The sequence below is a fragment of the Chiloscyllium punctatum genome, chromosome 11, assembly GCF_047496795.1.
Source record: "Chiloscyllium punctatum isolate Juve2018m chromosome 11, sChiPun1.3, whole genome shotgun sequence".
Taxonomy (NCBI): Eukaryota; Metazoa; Chordata; class Chondrichthyes; order Orectolobiformes; family Hemiscylliidae; genus Chiloscyllium; species Chiloscyllium punctatum.
Window position 1 is genome coordinate 69856314 of NC_092749.1, and position 21080 is coordinate 69877393.

A 21080-nucleotide genomic window follows, 5' to 3' on the forward strand; every position below is an offset into this window, starting at 1 on the left:
CCACTCCGGCCTATCACCCTCACCTTAACCTCCTTCCACCTATCACATTTCCAATGCCCCTCCCCCAAGTCCCTCCTCCCTACCTTTTATCTTAGCCTGCTGGACACACTTTCCTCATTCTTGAAGAGGGCTCATGCCCGAAACGTCGATTCTCCTGCTCCTCGGATGCTGCCTGACTTACTTTGCTTTATATCCTTGTGCATTTAGCAATATTTTCTTTCATTGAAATCATTTCAATTTTTTTGTGTTTGCTAGCTTTTATCACTCTTTTTGAATGTGTCTTCGATGCCAGCAGATGCAGCCCATGTATTGTAGTCTAATATATCAGTGTTGATTCTCTAGACAAAGAGAATGATAACCATCAATACCTCCAAGAGATTTTACGCATTCTGGTTCCAATGGCTGTGCTGCGGTACAAACTTAAATTGACGAAAGAGGATCCATAATGTTGTTTGAATTCTGAATCCAAAACAAGGATTTTGTAATGGAGCAAGATAGTTAGGAAACAGTCTTCCTCAGTAATTAGTGCTGAAATTGAACTCGTAAATCTGTCTTTTCAAATTCGCAAAATACAATGCCCAGTTAGACATTCAAATTTCAAAATCAGACTCTTGATAGATTTGATAGAAGTTTTGGTTCGATTCAAGTCTTTGGCAAGTGAATGACTAGAAATCTTCTATCTACAGACATACTGAGCAATTAAGATACTAATTTGAAGGCATTTGAAGATTTTGTGAGTCTTTGGTAACTCAGCACTCCTATCTCCCAGATGATCCTTCCAATTATGGCTAGTTTTTAATTTCCCTTCAGCAGAAAGTGGTACGGCCTCCATTGGTAGTTGTGGTTCTGTTCATAATACTTCCATTGTTCTCTCCCTATTCAATGTGTTTATAAATTGTCATTTTTTAAAAATTACTTAACATTGGTTATTTTTCTAATCAGCAGGTTGAAATAAGTGGTCCTTGTTTCTAAATAAAAATTGCAAAATTGTATTTGAAACTAAAATGTTAAGTTAATGTGTTAAAGCTATCAGTAATTCTGTTTATATCTAAAGTATAGCCACAAACATTAAAATGTAATTTCCTTTAGAAACAACAAATAATGTATTCTGAAGATGAAGAATATACCACAGGTTCAGAGGTAACTGAGGATGAAGTGGGAGATGAAGAAGAACTGACAAAGAAAAGAGGTTAAAAAAACATAAGTATTGTATTTAAATATACATTTAAATTGATGCATACTTTGGGTAGTAAGAGTGCATAACTACTATAATATGTTGTATGTCATTTGTGACCTACTGAAACTGCCTTTTGTATATGGCTACAATATTAATATATTCATATAACATCAATGAAGAAATTCATTTATTTTCCTAAAAAAGAAATCTTCTTTATTAAGTGAAAGGACTTTATTAATGTTCAGGAACAGAATTTCTCTCAATATCACTGAATAGATTGCTCTGTCATTATCACATTGTTATTTTGTCTGCAAATTAGTTGCCTTGCTTCCTACTTTCAACATTAAGTGCATATCAAACATATTTGTTTGGCTGTGAAGTGTTTCCAAACATCCTAATGTTGCGAAAATGGCTAAATAATTGCACGTTAAGTCTTTACATATTACAGAGGAACATCGATTAACTGAAGGACACGGATGGGGAGTATTTTGTTCAGATAATCGAATGCCGGATAACATAGTTCAGCTGAGCATCGGGAGCTTGCAATCTTGCCAGATAATCCGATATTCAGATAATCGAATGCCTGATAATCGAGGTTCCTCTTGGGAAGAGTCGGATAGGGCAGTAATTGGTCGGATTAGATTTTCCTCTTTCTTTTTGTGGACATGGCATCATGGGACAATCTCTGATGCTCTGAGCAGTATGAAACCAATCAGCAAGCAGAGCAGCTGGTTACGGTGCACAGTCTTTTCATCTCGCAGTTAGGATATTGTCAAGGTTCATAAACTGTAATGTGCCCAGTGCACTCTGCCCACTGTCCTCTTAATGACAGATGGAATGAATCAAATTATTTGCACATTGACATTTTATGAGCAGTGGAGACCAACCGTATGCTTGGTCGATAGCATCATCCATTGAATGCACATAGTTGAAAACACTTGCAAATGATCCAGTTACATTTCATGGACTTATTGTGTGTCCAATATTCTTTAATATTCTAGAACATGTTGAATATATTATATAGTTGAATATAATTTTTGCCACCAGTTGATTTAGTTTTAGAATATTTTTTACAAGCAGGTGTTTGTGATATTTTAAATCTTAAAAGCCTTCCAACTTATAGCAGTTTATTGGATTTATCAAAGTGTTGACACTTCAAATTGGTTATTGCAGTAAAATAACCTAAAATGCAAGCACCACCAGGTAATATCAATGATTACTAGGCTGAGAAGATTGCCACTGTTTCAGATCCATGTACAGACAGAGCATTCTGTTGCTAAGTACATTTGGATTGATTGCAAATTTATAAAAAGCAGGAATAAACAGACAGATCTGTGTATGCTGGAAATCTGAAACAAGAACAGAGTGCTGAAGCAGGTAAGGCAACAACTGTAGGGAGAAAGCAGAGTTAATGTTTTGAGTCCAGTGAATCTCGAGTGCTATATCTGCTAACAATGTCATGGTTGCATAAAACTCATTGTTTTAGTCTTGCATGTTTTCTTAAAGTCTTTCTTACTCATACTTTAGAGCTACATACCTGGAGCATAATATTTTCATAAATGAAGAATAATATTAGCAAAATAAGCAAATTGGTTATTCCAACAAAAACAATGGGTATATATGTAGTCTGTGTAGCATTAACATTCTGCATTAAGATGCACATATTCACAGTATTTTAAACCTCATAACTCGCTATTTTTTTCCTTCACAGGTACAAAAAAGATTAAGAAAATTGCCAACCAGACAAAGAAGTCAGCAGCATCTCCTACTGCACAGAAAAAAGAGAAAGTATGCAATAAGTAAAGAACTTGCAAGGGATAGGAAAGTATAAAGTGGCCATGACAAAATCAGCACAAGCAAACATTACTTACTTGCAAAGAATATTTTTAAATTACAGTACCTTTATTGTTGAGATTTTTTTTCTTTTCCGTTGAGTACAGATGGTAAACAATCATACCTTTGATAGGAGCGTCGGAAACAGTGTGACGTAAAAGTTCAAACTAAGATTTAGGAGTGTAAACAGAAAACAATTTTCACAAAGAGTTATGGAAATCTGCTACCCTCTCCTGTATACTGAGTAAATTGAAATTTTCAATACTCGAAATTATTAATCATTCATTAAATAGAGATATTAAGGGATATGTGAAGGTAAAAAAAATGGATAACTGGAGTTTGCATGGTCTAAGCGTACGGTAGAACAGTCTTGAGTATCAGTGATCCATGTTCTTAAGTAAATGTTAGGTCTGTGAAAATGAGATTCTTTTTACAGCTTTTGCTCATATTGAAATTTTTTTGTCACATCAGGGATCTCTCCGAGATCTATCTCCTTTCACGTAAGTTGTTGTTTTTGTGTCTTGTAATTTAATGTATTTCTCTGTACTCTAACTTCAATAATTGGAAGAAAAGCTTCTGTGGGCTAGATTCATAAAGTTGTATTAGGTTGTCAGATTTAGTAGTCTTTCATTGGTCTTGTGCAATAATTTGAAATCAATAATATCACATTTTGTTTTCAAAATCTTATGCCTGCTTGATGTTTATCTCAGTACTCTTATTTACTTGTTCATAGAGGAGGGCTTTTTTTGGGTAGACCAACATTTATTGCCTATCTGTAACTTCTGCAGACCATATAGTGTAGGTACACCATACAGTGCTATAAGGAAGGGAGTTCTGGGATTTTGTCAGCAACAGTGAAGAATCTTCAGTGGAAAAATGTTATGACAGGATCTCCAATTCATACGATATAATCTCACTGTAAAGCTATTGCATTAGACACACTGACCTTCACATACCATAAATTTTTTATAATTTGTAGTCTGTCAAGCTCAACAAAACAGAAGGGGAGGGATGGGAGTTGGTTCACATTCTGAAGGTGTTGAATTCAGTGTTTAGTCCAGAAGGCTGAAGCATTTCAACACCTTCAAATTGCGAACCAACTCCCATTCCTTCGCTTTCTTTTAGCTTTATAGAGGAACCTCGATTATCCGGCATTCAATTATCTGAATATTAGATTATCTGATATGATCACAAGGTCCCGATGCTTCGCTAAATAATGTTATCTGGCATTCGATTATCTGGAATTTGATTAACCAAACTAAATACTCTCTGCCCTTGTCCTTTGGATAATCCAGGTTCCTCTGTACTTGTTACCACCTCTGTTACCGTGTACTCTCTCCCTTCCCCTCACCCCAGTGAGACCCTCTCTTCTTTTAAATCTGGCAGTTAGACACACCATTGTTCTACCTTTCTCATATTTCTATTACTTAATCTGAACTTTCAACATCTTTTCTCCTGCAGTACTCTACAGTCTTAACCACCCCACCCCCACTACAGCATAAATGCTGCCCCCCCCCCCCCCCCAACACACACACTTCACTCTGAAATCATCTAGACTCGAAACTTGAGGTTGCTGTCTCTCCATGGATGCTGCCTGACCCGCTGACCCAATTTCCAGAATTTGTTGTTTTATATATACAATAGTGCTTGCTTGAAACCTTTCTGGAAATCCATGAACATCACATTCACTGATACCAATTGCCTCGTCATAAAATTCTATCTATTCTATTAACCATATCTTTGGCCACGATTATAGAACATAGAGCAGTACAGCCCAGAAGGGCCTGTTTCCACACTGTAATCTAATCTAATCTAAAAACCCCTATTGTATCTGCCTCCACCACCACCCCTAGCAGCACATTACAGACTCCTACCATTCTCTGTGTAAAAAACTTGCCCTTTACATCTCTTTGAACATTCCCCCCTCATTTTAACGGCGTGTCCCTGAGTATTAGTCATTATCACTCAGGGTGATAGTTAGAATATTTTTCCCAATCTCTACATCTAATAATTTTATAGGCTTCTATCAAGTCTCCCCCCAGCCTCTGCCACTCCAGAGAAAGCAACCAGAGTTTTTCCGCCTCTCCTTTTAGCTCATATCCTTTCATCCAGGCAGCATCTTGGTAAACTTCTTCTGAACCCTCTCCAAAACCTTCACATCATTCCTGTAATGTGTTGACTGGAATTGGACGCAATGCTCTAAGTTGTGATGTATCCAAAGTCTCTCAAAGCTGCAACATGATATCCTGACTCTTGTATTTAATTCCCTGACCAAAAAAGGCAAGCATGCCATATGTCTTCTTTACCACCCTATCCACTTATGTGACCATCTTCAGGGAGCTATGGACTTGAACCCCATGATCCTTCTGTACATCAGTGCTGTTCAGGGGCTTGTCATTAACTGTATACTTTTCCTTAACAATTGATCTCCCAAAGTGCAGCACCTCATATTTAACAGGATTCATCTCCATTTGCCATTTCTCCAGTCATATCTACAACTATGTCCCTTGACAACCTTCTGTACTATCCACAACTCCACTGATCTTTGTGTTGTCTGAAAACTTACTAACCTACCCATCTACATTTTCATTCAATGAATTTATGTTGATCACAAATAGCTGAGATCCCAGTATGAATCCCTGTGGAATACCACTAGTCACGGACCCCAAGCCAGAAAAACACCCTTCCATCACTACCCTGTGTCTTCAATGGACAAGCCAATTCTGAAACCAAGCAGCCAGGTCACCATGGATCCATGCATCCTAACCTTCTGGATGATCCTACAATGGGGGACCTTGATGCAAGCCCTCGTCGATCACTTTCAGCACTTCCTCAAAACATTCACTCAAGTTAGTAAGACATGACCTGCTCTGCACAAAGCCGTACAGACTGTCCCTAATTACGCCATGCTTTTCCAAATGTATGTAAATCCTATACCCATCCCTAAGAATTCTTTCCTAAAGTTTTCCAACCATCATGTGAGACTCACCAGTCTATAGTTTCATCAGTTGATTGTCCAGTGTCAATTTTGCATCTTCATGGAAAGACTAATCTGCTGTTTGCATATGTTAAGAAATCATGATCAGCAGTTTTCTAATGTGCATCACCAGTGAGTAAAACCTTTCATCAGGAACACTCATTCCCAAAATTCCCTCTTGAATACAAAGCAGGTTTCAAAAGGAACCACATGTTAAGTGCTACTTTTGTTCTTTAAATTGTCCTAATTAAGTCTGTAACATCCAACTTTGTTATTTTAAGACCTTGATATTATTTTCTATGTGCAGGATGAATACATCAAAGAGAATATTGTTTACATAGCTGCACTGAGATTGAAATTACATTTACAAATAATAATAATCAATAACAAAACTCCCATTTCAGTTTATTTTTCTGAATTCATGTCTACGTTATACCTGCACTCAAATGAGTTTTCATATTCTTCTCTGAATTTGTCAAAGTTCTGTATGCATCACAATGTGTGGAAAAATCAATCAATTGACAAGATTACTGCTAAGAATCTTTAAAGAACACCATTCAATAAAAATGATAAAATATAGGTGCTTTTGAGAACTTTAGGAAGAATTGACATTTTATTATCTGTTTATGATGAAAAGATGGAAGAAATATGTAGTGACATAACTCAATATCTCCTTATGTTAGTGTATGTTTTCAGAAAAGCAAGTGGGACAGTAGTCGCTCAATGCGATTTAACCAGGACGCTCAAAGAGAGGAAGGTATGTTAGCTGATGTTAAGATCTGTAAATTACAAAGTAACAATTTATAATGGCCTAGGTTCTGATGTAAGTGACAAAAGATGAATTGTCACAGACATTTGGTAAGCTTTTAAATGCAGATTTCCTCCAATCTGGAGTTTTATACAGCAGGGCATCCATTTACAAGGGATTTGTGTTCAGGAACAGAAACAGCAACTAAAAACAAAGTACTGCAAGTGTTGGAAATCTGAAACAGCAAGCTTCTTCAACAAATCCGATTCATGTGGAGTGATTTAGTTAAATTCAAAATCAGTGTCTTAAGTTGAACAAAGCAACTACAAAGGCATAAGAGACAAATTGACTAAATTTGGAAACTACATTTTAAAAATATGACCATAGGTATACAGTTCCAAAAATGTAGTCAAATCATTCATAATACACCACAAATATATATTGACTTAGGGTTAAAGACTCCATGAGAGAGGCACAGCTAATGAGAAATTAAGAATAGTGTTTGATTAAAGGAAGAGGCTTATCGTATTGCCAAAGAAAAGAATGAAAATTGCAGATTTGGAAAGAAGATAGATTTCAGAAATGGTTGACTAAGAAATTAATAAAGTAAGAAAATGAGAATAAATTAGCAAGGGATGTAAGAATGAGTTATAAAAGCTTCCATAGGTGTGGAAAACTGAAGAGATTAGCAAAAGTAAATATGGGTCCCTTTTTATTTTTGGTCACATTCGAAGATGTAAACACATGCCACAATTTGTGGGGAGATAAGGTTGTGATGAGAAGAGGAGTTTAAACAAATTAGCGTTTGTGAATAAAATATCACTAGAGTTTTTTTTTTAAATGTCAGCAAAACTCCTGAGGCTGATGGCCTGTCTGGAGTTCTAAAAATTGTGGCTACATTCATAATGAATTCATTAGTTTGATCTGTTAGAATTTTCAAGAAGTTTCTAGAATGATCTCAGTGAATTGAAATGTAGAAATAGAAAACCCTGCTATTCAAGAAAGAAGGGGAACAGGAAACAAGGACGCTCAAAGAGAGGAAGGTATGTTAGCTGATGTTAAGACCTGTAAATTACAAAGTAACAATTTATAATGGCCTAGGTTCTGATGTAAGTGATAAAAGATTAATTGTCACAGACATTTGGCAAGCTTTTAAATGTAGATTTCCTCCAAATCTGGAGTCTTTTCCAGCAGGGCATCCATTTACAAGGGATTTGTGTTCAGGAATAGAAACAGCAAATAAAAATAAAGGGCAACTAGTTTGGCAGGTGTAGTTGCAAAATGCGAAAATCTGTTATTAGAGATATAGTAACACAGCACTTGGAAAATTATCGATAGGAACAAATTACTGCAGATGCTGGAATCTGTAGTGAAAACAACAAATGCTGGAGGTCACAGCGGGTCAGGCAGCATCCACAGCGAGAGAGCAAGCTAATGTTTTAAGCTGGCAGCTCTCATGAAGAGTCATCTAGAATCGAAATATTTGCTTGCTATCTCTCCATGGATGCAGTTTGACACCTTATGATCACCGACATTTGTTGTTTTCAGTCAGAAAATGTATATATAATTGGGCCTATTCAACATTGATTTTTGAAAAGGAAATAATGTTTAATACCTCTGTGATGTGAAAATTCGGTAAAGCAGAACCAGTGGATAGATTGTACTGCATTCGGATTCTCGAAGCTACAAAACAAGAGTGTTACACAAATGGAGTGATATGTTTTAAGGATCAAAAACAGTAACAAAGAGCAGGTTTTGGGTTTTCTGGCTGTAGCAAGGATCTGTACTTGAGTCAGCTATTTACAATCTTTACTTACTGACTTAGCTGCAAGGAGTAAGTATAATATATTCATGTTGCTTATGATACAAAACTAAAGTAGAAAATAAGAGGAGGATTGAGGCAAAGAAATCATTTTTCACTGTTGTGAATCTCTGTCAGCTTTTCCCAGAAAGCTGCAGTTGAGGATATTGAAGATAACGGTCAGAGAATTTTGGATCTAAAAGGAATTGAGGGGCATGGGTAACATGCAGGAAGGTGGAGCACAGATAAATGTCAGCCAGGACACTATTGAATAGTAGAGCACACTCAAAAGACTAAATTCCTGCTTCTATTTCTTATATTGTTTTCTTCAGATGGAGATAATCGCCAAAGAGATAGGCATAATCCCAACCTCAATGTATACAGCAGTTTAATTGATGTAGAGAGAAAAAAAAATGAGAAATAGAAATTAGATTAAAGGAAAGAGATACACAAAATAGAAAGCAGGTCACTAATACCAGTGCTTCACCAGAGGCTCACTGATGATGTTACCAAGTAAGGCAATGAAATGTCTGAAAACGAACCTTCCAGCTCAGTGAGCAAACTTACATCCAGAACCTAAACCTAAGCTATAAATCTTTTCACAACTCGCTAGATACACGAACAGGCAGAAAAACTATAAACCAGGCCTAACTTTTTAAACACCTTTTTAGATTGGAACTGGCGGGCACTCATTTTATTCCTGGTCTATCAGACCATAGCTGTGAAGAAGTTGGATTCACTGACAGCAGCTTCTGTACTTTTGCAGTCATGGCTACTGGACATTGATTTTGCCTGATTGTCTTGAATATATCCAAGTGCTGTGTTATAACATCTTTAATAATAGCATCTAGCATATTCCTTATGACAGATGTTAAGCTACCTGGCCTATAGTTTGCTGCTTTCACCACCCACCCTTTTTGAAGAAAGGAATTACATTAGCCATTTTCTAATTTAAAGGAACTTCCTCTGAATCAAATGATTTTTGGAAAATTAAAACCAATTCATTAACTACTTCACCGGCTACTTATTTTAAGACTCTAGGATGAAATCCATCAGGATCTTGGGACTTGTCAACTCACAGTTCCAACAATTTACTCAGCACACTATTTTCCCTGGCTAATTGTAATTTTTCTGAATTCCTTCCTTTCAATTCCTGATTTTATAGCTATTTCCAGGATGCTACATGTATCCTCTCCAGCGAAGACTGATGCCAAATATCTGATCAATTCATCTTCCATCTCTTTATCCTCCAATACTAATTCCCCAAGCTCATTTTCTATATGATCAATACTTACTTTGTTAACTATTTTCTTTTATAAATATCTGAAGAAAATTTTCTTAACAGTTTTATATTTCTGGCTAACTTTCTCTTATACTCTTAATTTTTTCCTCCTTATTAATCATTCAGTAATTTGCTTTCTTTTTAGTATTCTGCCCAATTCTCTAACCTGCCATCTATCTTTGGAGATTATATGTCTTTTCTTTGAGTTTGAGACTATCTTTGACTTTTTTAGTTAACCACTGATGCTAGGTCCATTCCCATAGAATTTTTCTTATTTGTTGAAATGTATATATTCTGCATTTTCCAGAATATCTCCTTAAATGTTTGCCACTGCATCTCTATTGACCTATCCCTTAACCTAAATTGCTAAGTTCATACTTGTTAGTTCTGTTTTCATGCCCTCATAATTGCCCTTGTTTAAATTCAAAATGGTCATCTTGAACACACATTTCCTCCCTTAAGCTGTGTGTAAAATGCAATCATATTACGGTCATGCTACCCAGTGCTGCTTTCACTGAGGTCAGTAGTTAATTCTATTTTATTTGTCAAAAGCAGGCCTAAGTATAATCTCGTTGGTGCCATGACATACTGATCTAAGAAATTGTCCCAAAAGCATTCAAAGACTACTTTATCCTCATCTGATTTTTCCATCGAAATGTGGGTTAGAATCTCCCATGACAATTGTTGTATCCTTTTGACAAGCTCTCGTTTTTTCTTCTTTGATATCCTGTTCTATCATGTGGTTACTGTTAGGAACCTGTACCACAACTCCAACAAGTGACCCCCCCCCCACCTGGCCAACTTCTATCACTCCTCATCCCCACCTAGACTGCTTTATTTTGGTTTCTTGAATTAAGGCTGTCTCTCTGTATTGTATTAGGATAACTTTTAACAGAGTCACTCAGCCACCCTTTCCTACCTTTCTGTCCTTTCTACGTGTCACATACCTTTCAATATTAAGGTCCCAATCTAGGTAATCTTGCAACCACATTTCAGTTACGGACACTAGATCATACTCAATTATCTGAATTTGTTCAACTAATTCATCTGTTTTGTTTCCATTATTATATTAAGATTTGTCCTTGTATTATTTTTGTAATCTCTGGTCATACCTGCTGATTTCCTCTTAGATTTGAATTCTCTCTTCTTGTCATTGTTTGCAGTTGCATTTATTGAACGTAATGTTGTATCAATGTATTTGTAATTAATGCAACTTTTAACTTTCAGATCAAAGAAGAATGGTTGAAATAATTGGACATCTGACAAAATTAAGGTTTGGAGAAAAAATTGATCGCACCAAGGGAAAAGAAGCAAAAGAGGTAAATTGGGATTCCATCAGTATTTTGCAATATAATGCACTTTGGATTCTTACCTGAAGTGTTTAATCTGTTAATCTACTTGTTAAAGTCTACGGAAAACATCCCTTGAAGAGTGTGACTTCATTGTGTTTCCCTGTGACAGGAATATTTCCTATTAATTTGATTTGAGGCAATCTCTATATGGGCTCACCTCATTCATAAGATGTACTTTTGGTGGGAAGAGAAGGAGAAAATAACTGAATAGTTGCAATCTACTGTTTAAACACTTGGTGGAAATGCTTTCAAGTGGCTGATACAGACCCTTTTGATGCTTCCATCTCAGTAACCCTTCGATGTTCAGAGTACATACTTACTGAGAAGTTGCCTGAAATACTTCAGAATCCTACAGGACAGCATTGAACCTGTGAGAGGCAGTGCTTTCTGTGTCTAAATGAAAAGAAACAGTAATAGGTCTTTTAGCGTGCTCTATTAGTTAATAAGAATATGGCTGATCTGTTGAGTTTCAAATTTCACATTGCCATCTACTCCCAATAACCACAGGTTCTTGTTAAGCAAGGGAATCAATCAACTTCTGCTTTGAAAATTCAATGACCCTGCTTCCACTGCTGCCTGAGGCAGAGTTACAAAGTCACACAATCCTCTGAGAGAGGGCAGCACTGTGGCTGAATGGTTGGCACTTGCCTCACTTGCCTTGGGCGACTGTCCGTGTGGAGTTTGCACATTCTCCTCCTGTCTGTGTAGATTTTCTCCAGGTTAGGTGAATTGGCCATGCTAAATTGTCCATAGTGTTCAGGAATGTGTAGGCTAGGTACATTAGCAAGGAGTAAATGTAGAGTAGTGGGTAGGGGGAGTGGATCTTGGTGGGTTGCTCTTCGGTGGGTGTGTGGACTTGTTGGGCCAAAAGGCCTGTTTTCACACTGTAGGGATTCTATGATTCTATGAAAAAAACCTCATCATCTTCATCCTAAAAGGTCTACCCCTTAATTTAAAATAATGGTACGTACCTCCTTCTGAACTCATCAGAAAGACAAACATCCTAAACAGGTCCACCTTTCAAGAGTATTCAGGATCTTATACACTTCAATCAAATCATAAAGTTGTACAGCATGGAACAGACTCTTCAGTCGAACTCAACCATGCTGACCAGATATCCTAAACTGATCTAGTCCTGTTTACCAGCATTTGGTTCATATTCCTCTCAACCCTTCCTATTCATGTACCCATTCAGATGCCTTTTAAATACTATAGTTGTACCAGCCTCCATCACTTCCTCTGGCAGCTTGTTCCATGCACCACCCGTTGTGTGAAAATTTGGTCCTTAGGTCTCTTTAAGTGTTTCCCCTCTCAGCTTAAACCTATACTTTCTAGTTTTGGGCTCCCCTACCCTGGGAAAAAAGATCTTGGCTATTCACCCTATCCATGCCCCCCATGTTTTTATAAACTTCTATAAGGTCACCCCTCAGCTTCAGATTCTCCATGGAATTCAGCCTCTCCCTATAGCTCAAACTCACCAATCCTGGCAGCATCCTTGTTATTCTTTTCTACACCCTTTCAAGTTTAACAACATCATTTCTACAACAGGGAAGTTAAGCGCAGTTAACTCTCCAAATTCTGCAACTGGGGTGGAGGGAGCATGCCTTGTAGTTGGCCCTCTTGACATGGATGATTGAGGTGGTTATCCTTGGGACTGATTGGGTATAGAGAATTGATGCCTGCTGCAAGTGTCTTACCCATATGTAAGCTCACCCTCCTCAGCTGGATTTTTGGAGGCTTCAGCATAATACACAGGTTAGATGGGAGAGGCCACGCATTTGTCGAAGTGTCCTCAGGCAAATCTTTAGGGAGCCCTCCACCAATTAATGCCTGTTGGCATCACCCTTTCTCTGTGAGGGAAAAGTGCAATGGAGTGGGGTTGAAGTTTCTCATCCCTCCTCTGCCTTACCATCAAAGCTGAGCACCAATTGCTACAGCCGTGGAGTGCAGGACTGGGCATGTGTCCAGCAGACAGTATGTACTAGACTTAGCTTTCCCTGGCTGTGTGAACCACTCCAAACAAATTACTAGATGCAAGCATACTGGAGTCAGCACAATACAGATAAGATTGACAGACTCCTTCATTCTTTGATCAAGCTTACCAACTGACTCCGAAAAAGCTGTTTTCTGCTCCTGTACTGCTGTGCACTTTGATGCAGTCATCAATGACCAAGACCATGGGATTGTCCTCTGCATGGGCACGATGTACAGGTGCCTAGATATCTCCAGCAATCCTCTCAATTGAAGAGACATAAGGCATTTCTTCCTTGACCAGCTGCAGAAACATGCCTGTGGAGTGATCATCAAATTGGTTGCCCAAATGTAACGTGGGTAAGAGTTCCCATGAGGTGAAAATTAATGAGCTGGTGGAGAGGGCAGGTGAAAACATTGGAGTATCCTCTAAGGCTTCAGTGGCTTCCCCCTCAGAATTGGAGGTGATATTGAGAGTCTCAGGTGTAGGCCTCTGCTTTTTAGGGGTTTGCTAGACACTGAGAATCTGAAGAAGAAAGGAGAAGGAAGTGGTTGTGTAAATGACCATAAGACATAGGAGCAGAAATGAGGCCATTCAGCCCATTGAGTCTGCTCCACCATTCAATCATGGCTATGTTTCTAAATCCCATTCCCCTGCTTTCTCCCTATAATCCCTAATCCCCTTAATGATCAAGAATCTATCTATCTACATCTTAAATATACTCAAACACCTAGCCTCCACAGCCTTCTGTGGCAGTGAATTCCATAAATTCACCACTCTTCGGCTGAAGAAATTTCTCAGGTCTTAGCCTGTTCTACCAATGGAAACATCTTCCCAATATCCACTCTGTTCAGACCATTCAGTATTCTGTAATTTTCAATCAGATCACCCCCTACCCTTCTAAACTCCATCGAGTATAGGAGAAAGTGAGGACTGCAGATGCTGGAGATCAGAGCTGAAAATGTGTTGCTGGAAAAGCGCAGCAGGTCAGGCAGCATCCAAGGAACAGGAGAATCGACGTTTCGGGCATCAGCCCTTCTTCAGGAATCCTGAAGAAGGGCTGATGCCCGAAACGTCGATTCTCCTGTTCCTTATTTGCTGCCTGACCTGCTGCGCTTTTCCAGCAACACATTTTCAGCTCCATCGAGTATAGTCCCAGAGTCCTTAAACGTTCCTCATATGTTAAGCTTTTCATTCCTGGGACTATCCACGTGAACCTCCTCTGAATGCGCCCCTGGGGCCAGTACATCCTGCCTGTGATATGGGGCCCAAAACTGTGCACAGTACTCTAAATGTAGTCTGACCAGGGCCTTATAAAGCTTCAGAAGTACAAGTTCAAGTTCTCTCAAAATAAATGCCAACATTGCATTTGCTTTCCTAACTCCTAATTAAACCTGCAAGCTTGCCTTGAGAGAATCCTGGACTAGAACGTTCAAGTCTCTTTGCACTTCAGACTTCTGAATTTTCTCCCCATTTAGAAAATCGTCTATGCTTCTGTTTATCAAAGTGCATGACCTCGCACTTTCCCACGTTGTACTCCACTTGCCACTTCTTTACCCACTCTCCTAACCTGTCCACATCCTTCTGCAGCCTCCCCGCCTCCTCAGTACTACCTGTCCCTCTACCTATCTTTGTGTCATCTGCAAACTTAGCCAGAATACCCTCAGTTACTTCATCTAAATCGTTAATGTATAAAGTGAAACGTTGTGCTCTGAACGCTGACACTTGCAGAACACCACTTGTCACCAGCTGCCTTCCTGAGAAAGACGCTTTTATCCCTACTCTCTGCTTTCTGCCTGGCAGCCAATCTTCAATCCATGCTTGCACTTTGCCTCTAACACCATGTGTCCTTTTCATACACAGCTGCCTCCTGTGCGGCACCTTCTCAAAGGCCTTCTTGAAGTCCAAGAAGATAACAACCATTGGCTCTCCTTGGTCTAACCTGCTTGTTACTTCCTCAAAGAATTCTAGCTGATTTGTCAGCTATGACCTCCCCTTGATGAAACCATGCTTTGCCCTATTTAAAAGGCATAAATGCTTGTGTAGATTAAGAACAAACGAGCATTAACATTAATGAGAGAGCAGCATGAACCTTGCTGGATTGAGCAGCCATTGAGGTCTCACCATCCCCACATGAACAATCATGCTGCTGTCCAACCAAGTCCACTGTTTTCTCCTCAGCTGGGGTGAAGGGCCTAATGGCTGCTTGCCCCTTGCTAGTTCTCAACCTCTTGGCCCAGTTATGGGCCATTTCTTCCGACAATGAGACAATGGGAGGATTTGAATATAGTGGAAGTTGATGAAAGAACAGTTAGTGATAATGCAGGATTGGTGGGGGGGGGGGGGGGGTAGCTGGTAAGGTGGACCCCAGTAAGTGTGTTGGAGCACAGATGGCAGGATGGGTTAGTAGTAGTTGGGAGTATAAGGTGGGTGAGAACCATTGAGTGAACATGATGCATACTATAGTGAGCTCTTTTTATTTGTTCATGGGAAGCGGGCCACATTTGCTTTGCCATCATTTATTGCCCATTCCTGATTGTTCAGAGAGCAGTTAAGAATCAACCAGATTGTTGTGATGACAGGTGTGAGAATTATAAATTTATTTATGTTTTGTAGTTTGGATTTTAAACCAGTGGCATAGAGGTTTAAGTCTGTTTGTGTGAAGGCATTCAATAATTAACTAGAGTAGTCTGTCCAGAGCCATGATTTTAAACCAGTATGTGCCAGAAAACAGATGACTTAAGTCTTTCTGGAATGTTAATGAAAGTTTGTTTATATTGTGGGGATTTATGACAGGGGCGCAAAAGCTTTGAAAGACATTAGCTTACTTTTGGATTTAGAATCCTCAAAGATTTAATTTGGCTTTGAAAATTGGAAAGCTTTTGGATCAATTTTAAGTTAGATGCACGGAGATGCTCTTCTATAAAAAGGTAGTCAACTTTTTAAAGTGGTTAAGGAAGTAGGTAATTTGAAAGAGTGTAATTTGTGAAACAGTGTAGTTGAAACCAGGAGTGCTTGCTTTAAAATCTGCATTGGTTACTCAAAGTTGAAAATGTCTCAGGAAAAGCTTTGCAGATCACAGGACAAGAACTGAGAAAATAGTAAAGTCAAATCTACACGTTGGATAGGAAAATAAAACTTTTCTGCTGTTTTGTTTATCTGTAAAGTGGCAGTGCTGTGGAATAGATAAAAGTTTGCATTGCTGTGTAAATTGAAATCTTTCAAGCAATATTGTGTATATTGTTTGGCTTGTTTTGGTATGTTTTATTTTTCTTTTATAAGATTTTTTTTAATGTTGAAACCAAATCTGCAATCTGGCATGCTTATGTTTAAGTAGAAGACGACCATATTAAACCTTAAAAAGAGCAAAATATGATTTCTCTCACCAGATTTTATTCTTGGTTCTGACATGTTGAGTAGGAACAAAAGCTGGGATTACAACAGTTTGGAATTGTATTAAGACCAGGCCAGTAGGTACAGTAGGTTTCCTACCTTAAAAATTACACGAGAGTTGCAGTCCATCAACCTTGAGGTGCAGTTGCAGTAGCAGAATTTAAGTGAGTGCTGGACTTTGCAGGGTACATGTGATCATTCACCTTTTTCCTGATCTGCTGTGCATTCTGTCTAATCTTAGGCACAGCATTAACCTAGGCCACTATCTGTGTCCAGGCTGATTATGTCTGATGGCATGGCCTCTTTTTATAGTCTGCGGAAAAAATGATGGCTGTCCTCACATGCCTCCAGGTCCCAGTTTACAAAACAAGAAGTTAACTCACCTTCTTGGGCCATTTCCTCACTGATAATGGTCAAATGCCACAGTGTGAGGAGCAGTTCCTAGTTTATTTGAAGGGTTATCTGCAGCTGGGCTTTAAATACAATGGTGTGGTGTAAATATTGGAAGCAAGCATCTCCACCTCTCCTGCCACACAATTCTACACAAAGGGTGCCATCAGATCTGATTGCATAATTAAGAAGATTACATGAGAAAAGCTGTTCTGAGCCATAGTGGATAAAGTGCCATAAATCTCATTTAACTAAACATTGAGTATGGAAAAACTCCACCCATTGTTCTTTGTAATCATCTTGCACTATTTTTATAGGTGACAGGTGCCATTTAACAAACTGTTTCCTTAATTTCTAAGCATACAGATATTTTCACAATGTCACATTAGTCCACGATCAGGTTTTGTATCTTCTCAACAGCATCATCAGGATTGCAATAAATTTTAAGCGTGGATGACCAATTTATCTTTTGTTAGTTTCTTTATGCGTTATTTGACCCCCTCCTGCTTTTCCTAATCTAAATCTATCATAGATCTGTATTCTCTTCTCCCTCATAAGCGTGTCTGGCTTCCTTTTAAATGCATTCAGATTATTTGTTTCAAACACTCTGTTTGTCGCAAGTTGCACAATTCTTGAGTAAAGACATTTCGGATTAATTCTCTATAGTTTTTCGAGGCACTTTCTCATAATTATGGAGAGTTATACTTTTCCCCACAAGTGGAAACCTTCTTTGTCCATCCATTCTATTAAAATCTTTTGTAGTTTTATTTACCTAATTAATTCATTACGTACTGTACTTTTTTTCAAGGAAACTGACATTGTTTTGCGTGATTGAATGTAGATATCTTGGGGTTATGGGCCGAGACAAGGTTAGACTAACGGGGACTTCCAAAGATGTAGCAAGGGTAGGCTATTTGGCCCATTGAACCTGTTTTATCATTCAGTGACATCTGGGCTGTCTCGAGAGTGACCTTACCTCCACATTCTTGATTGTTCCCTAATCCTCAACTGCTTTGTGGATCAAAAATCTAACCAACTCAACTTTGAATATTTTCAATGACCCAACACCCACAACTCTGTGGAAAGAGAATTCCAAAGGCTAATGACCTTCTGAGAGAAGGAGTTTCTCTTAATTTCAATCTTAAATGGGAAACCCCTTCTATTTAAGTTATCCTCCCTAATTCTAGACTCCCCACGAGAAGAAAAATCCTCTCAGCATCTACTTTGTTAAGCACCATCAGAAGCCTGTATGTTTCAATGAGAAGAAAATGCTATAAAGCAATTTGTAAATAATTAAAACTTATTGCTTAGCCGAAGGAACAAGGATGATCAGTGAGCTGGACTTAATTTAAGCTAGGACATAAGTGGTACACTTCTTGATTTCTCAAGTTTACAGAGGGTAGGATAAAAGAGGATGGCCAGAAATAGTCAAGTCTGGAGATGGAATAAAGTTTGGATGAAGGTTTCAACAAGGCAGGGGTAGGGTTGAGCAATGTACGATTCATAGTGAGGGTACAGATATATGTTTGTAAATTCAACTTGAAGTCAACTTATGAACAATTGATATAGCCTCAAATGGTTGCTGCAAAAGAGGATAGAGTTTCTGGCTAAGCAATGTTTGTGGAGTGAATGGACAATAATGGTTTCAGTTTTCTTAGTATTTAGCTGGTGAAAATGTCTGCTTATACGCTATTAGATGTTGGAAAAGCATTTTGACAACTTCGAGACAGTGAAGCGGTTGAGATAAATGTTGGTGAGGTAGTGGCAGGTATTGCCAGTGTACTTGTAATATCTCACATGTTTTTGGCTGATTTCACTGAGAGTCAATATAGAAATGAGAATTAGCAGGGAGCCAAATATAAATCCTTGGGTAAATCAGAGGCATCAAAAGGAAGAAAAGCTATTATGAGTAGATAGCTAAGAAAAAAACAGAACTCTGCATTCGCCCCTCCCCCCCTCCCCCGCCAGCTGAACAATGATGAAGAGGCCTTCAACACACACAGAAGTTGCTGGAAAAGTTCAGCAGGTCTGGCACCATATGTGAAAAGAAATCAGAACAAACGTTTTGTGTCTGGTGACCCTTTCTCTGGCCTTAGAGGTGGAAAGTGTTCTCAAGTGGAAGATGTTTCTTAAAGGTGACAGGTTATGAAGGACAAAGAGAGAATTTATCTTTTGTTTTATATAGACACTTAGCACATCATTTGTGCCTATGAAATGGGGCATTTTTGAACTGGGGCAGAGAAATCCAAGCATCGAGTTCTGGGGAAAATGAGCATCATTTTCAGAATGAAAATATATTCAAGGATTTTGGAAAGAGATGATGAAAACAGATTTGAAGAAGATGAGGACGGTGCTTGTGGAGTAAGTACCATTAAAAGTATCAAGTAACATTAGAATCCCAAAAAGAATTTGGATCGTCAGCAATTTTAGTGGGAATAGAGTGCAAAGAACAGGAAGTAAATCTATTGGACAAGGTGAACTCAGAGATGGAAAAGAAATATGGTCATAGGAGATGGAAAATAAATCATAAAAAAAACAAGTTCAGGGTAGAGCAGAAGGAAATGTATACAGGAAACTTGGCCTGATTCTTTTCCCAAAAATATACTCCATTCATAAAATTTGTAAAAGCATTGACTTGAAAATTAGAGTGCAATAACATGAAACATTTCTCCATATAATATTCCACTTTTACCATGCTTCAGCATGTTTGTAACAGTCTTCATATTTAAAATATACATTTCATGCCAAGCATAGAACCCAGGGCAAAACAATTTAAATTGAAAACTGTAGAAAATGCAGTAGAAATAAATTTTTCTTGATGGAACATGTTCCATGCTGAGTTGCATCAATAGCACTTAGTGCTTTTGATGTTCACAATGCATATCCTTGCCAGGAATGGAACCCACGGGACTCTACAGTTTCAAGTCCTTCATGGCCGAGGGGAAGAGGGGTAAGTAGGAAAGGCAAATAAACGAATGGATTGAATGTTGGTGCTAAAGAAACCCGTGGTGTCATTACGCTAGTTTGGAGGCAAGGATAAATGAGACAGGGCAGATGGTTTGCAGTCTTGGAGAAGCCAGGGTTATAAGGAAGATAAGAGCTGAAAATGTGTTGCTGGAAGAGCGCAGCAGGTCAGGCAGCATCCAAGGAACAGGAAAATCGATGTTTCGGGCATCAGCCCTTCTTCAGGAAGATAATCCAAGGATTGTTATCTGTTTTGGCAGGTATTAACAGAACCTGATGGTCTTTATGATCCAAACTGACTTGGTGTTGATTGACTAAACCGTTTTTGCATGTCTTTTCTTTTTTTTTTATAGATATTTTTATTAGAAATTTAACATTTTTACGAGTTTATAAAAATAAACAAAACTCTCAAGTACAAACATTGATATGCAATTAAATCTTAAATATATAATAACCAAAATTTAACAAAAGAAAAATACCGAGAAAAATAAACAAAACTCAACTAACTACTAATCTAACCTACAGCTAACCGGAGTGTATATTTAAGTCTCTTACATTATTCAAATAAGAGAAAGAGAAAAAAAACAATGGCTAACATAGAAATTGGGTAGTGAGATACATGCTCAGAATGTGTTAACATCAAATGTAACAAAACCCGAATTCGTGCGGGATTCCTCTCCCAAGGGCCAGCCAGGTTCGTAATCTCAATTAAATAAAAGTCCTTGTTAGGATAGCCGAAATATCTGTATTCATATAATTCAAGAAGGGCTGCCATATTTTATAAAATAATTCGGTCTTTCGGTGCACCATATTTGTAAGGAAGTCAAGGGGAATACATTCCATAGAACATAGAACAATACACCACAGAACAGGCCCTTCGGCCCACGATGTTGTGCCGAACTTCTATCCTAGATTAAGCACCCATCCATGTACCTATCCAAATGCCGCTTAAAGGTCGCCAATGATTCTGACTCTACCACTCCCACGGGCAGCGCATTCCATGCCCCCACCACTCTCTGGGTAAAGAACCCACCCCTGACATCTCCCCTATACCTTCCACCCTTCACCTTAAATTTATGTCCCCTTGTAACACTCTGTTGTACCCGGGGAAAAAGTTTCTGACTGTCTACTCTATCTATTCCTCTGATCATCTTATAAACCTCTATCAAGTCACCCCTCATCCTTCGCCGT

General features: G+C 38.4%; 1 protein-coding gene across 4 annotated transcripts in view; it reads left to right on the forward strand.

Moving 5' to 3' along the window:
* sanbr (SANT and BTB domain regulator of CSR) overlaps window positions 1-21080 on the forward strand; it is an 808920-nt gene that overhangs the window by 758837 nt on the left and 29003 nt on the right. For all 4 annotated transcript variants that reach the window (XM_072580998.1, XM_072580996.1, XM_072580997.1 and 1 more), the window contains 5 exons: window positions 1090-1189; window positions 2889-2965; window positions 3482-3510; window positions 6671-6744; window positions 11046-11137. In XM_072580998.1, coding sequence (XP_072437099.1) covers window positions 1090-1189; window positions 2889-2965; window positions 3482-3510; window positions 6671-6744; window positions 11046-11137 — 372 coding nt within the window. The remainder of the gene's footprint in view (window positions 1-1089; window positions 1190-2888; window positions 2966-3481; window positions 3511-6670; window positions 6745-11045; window positions 11138-21080) is intronic.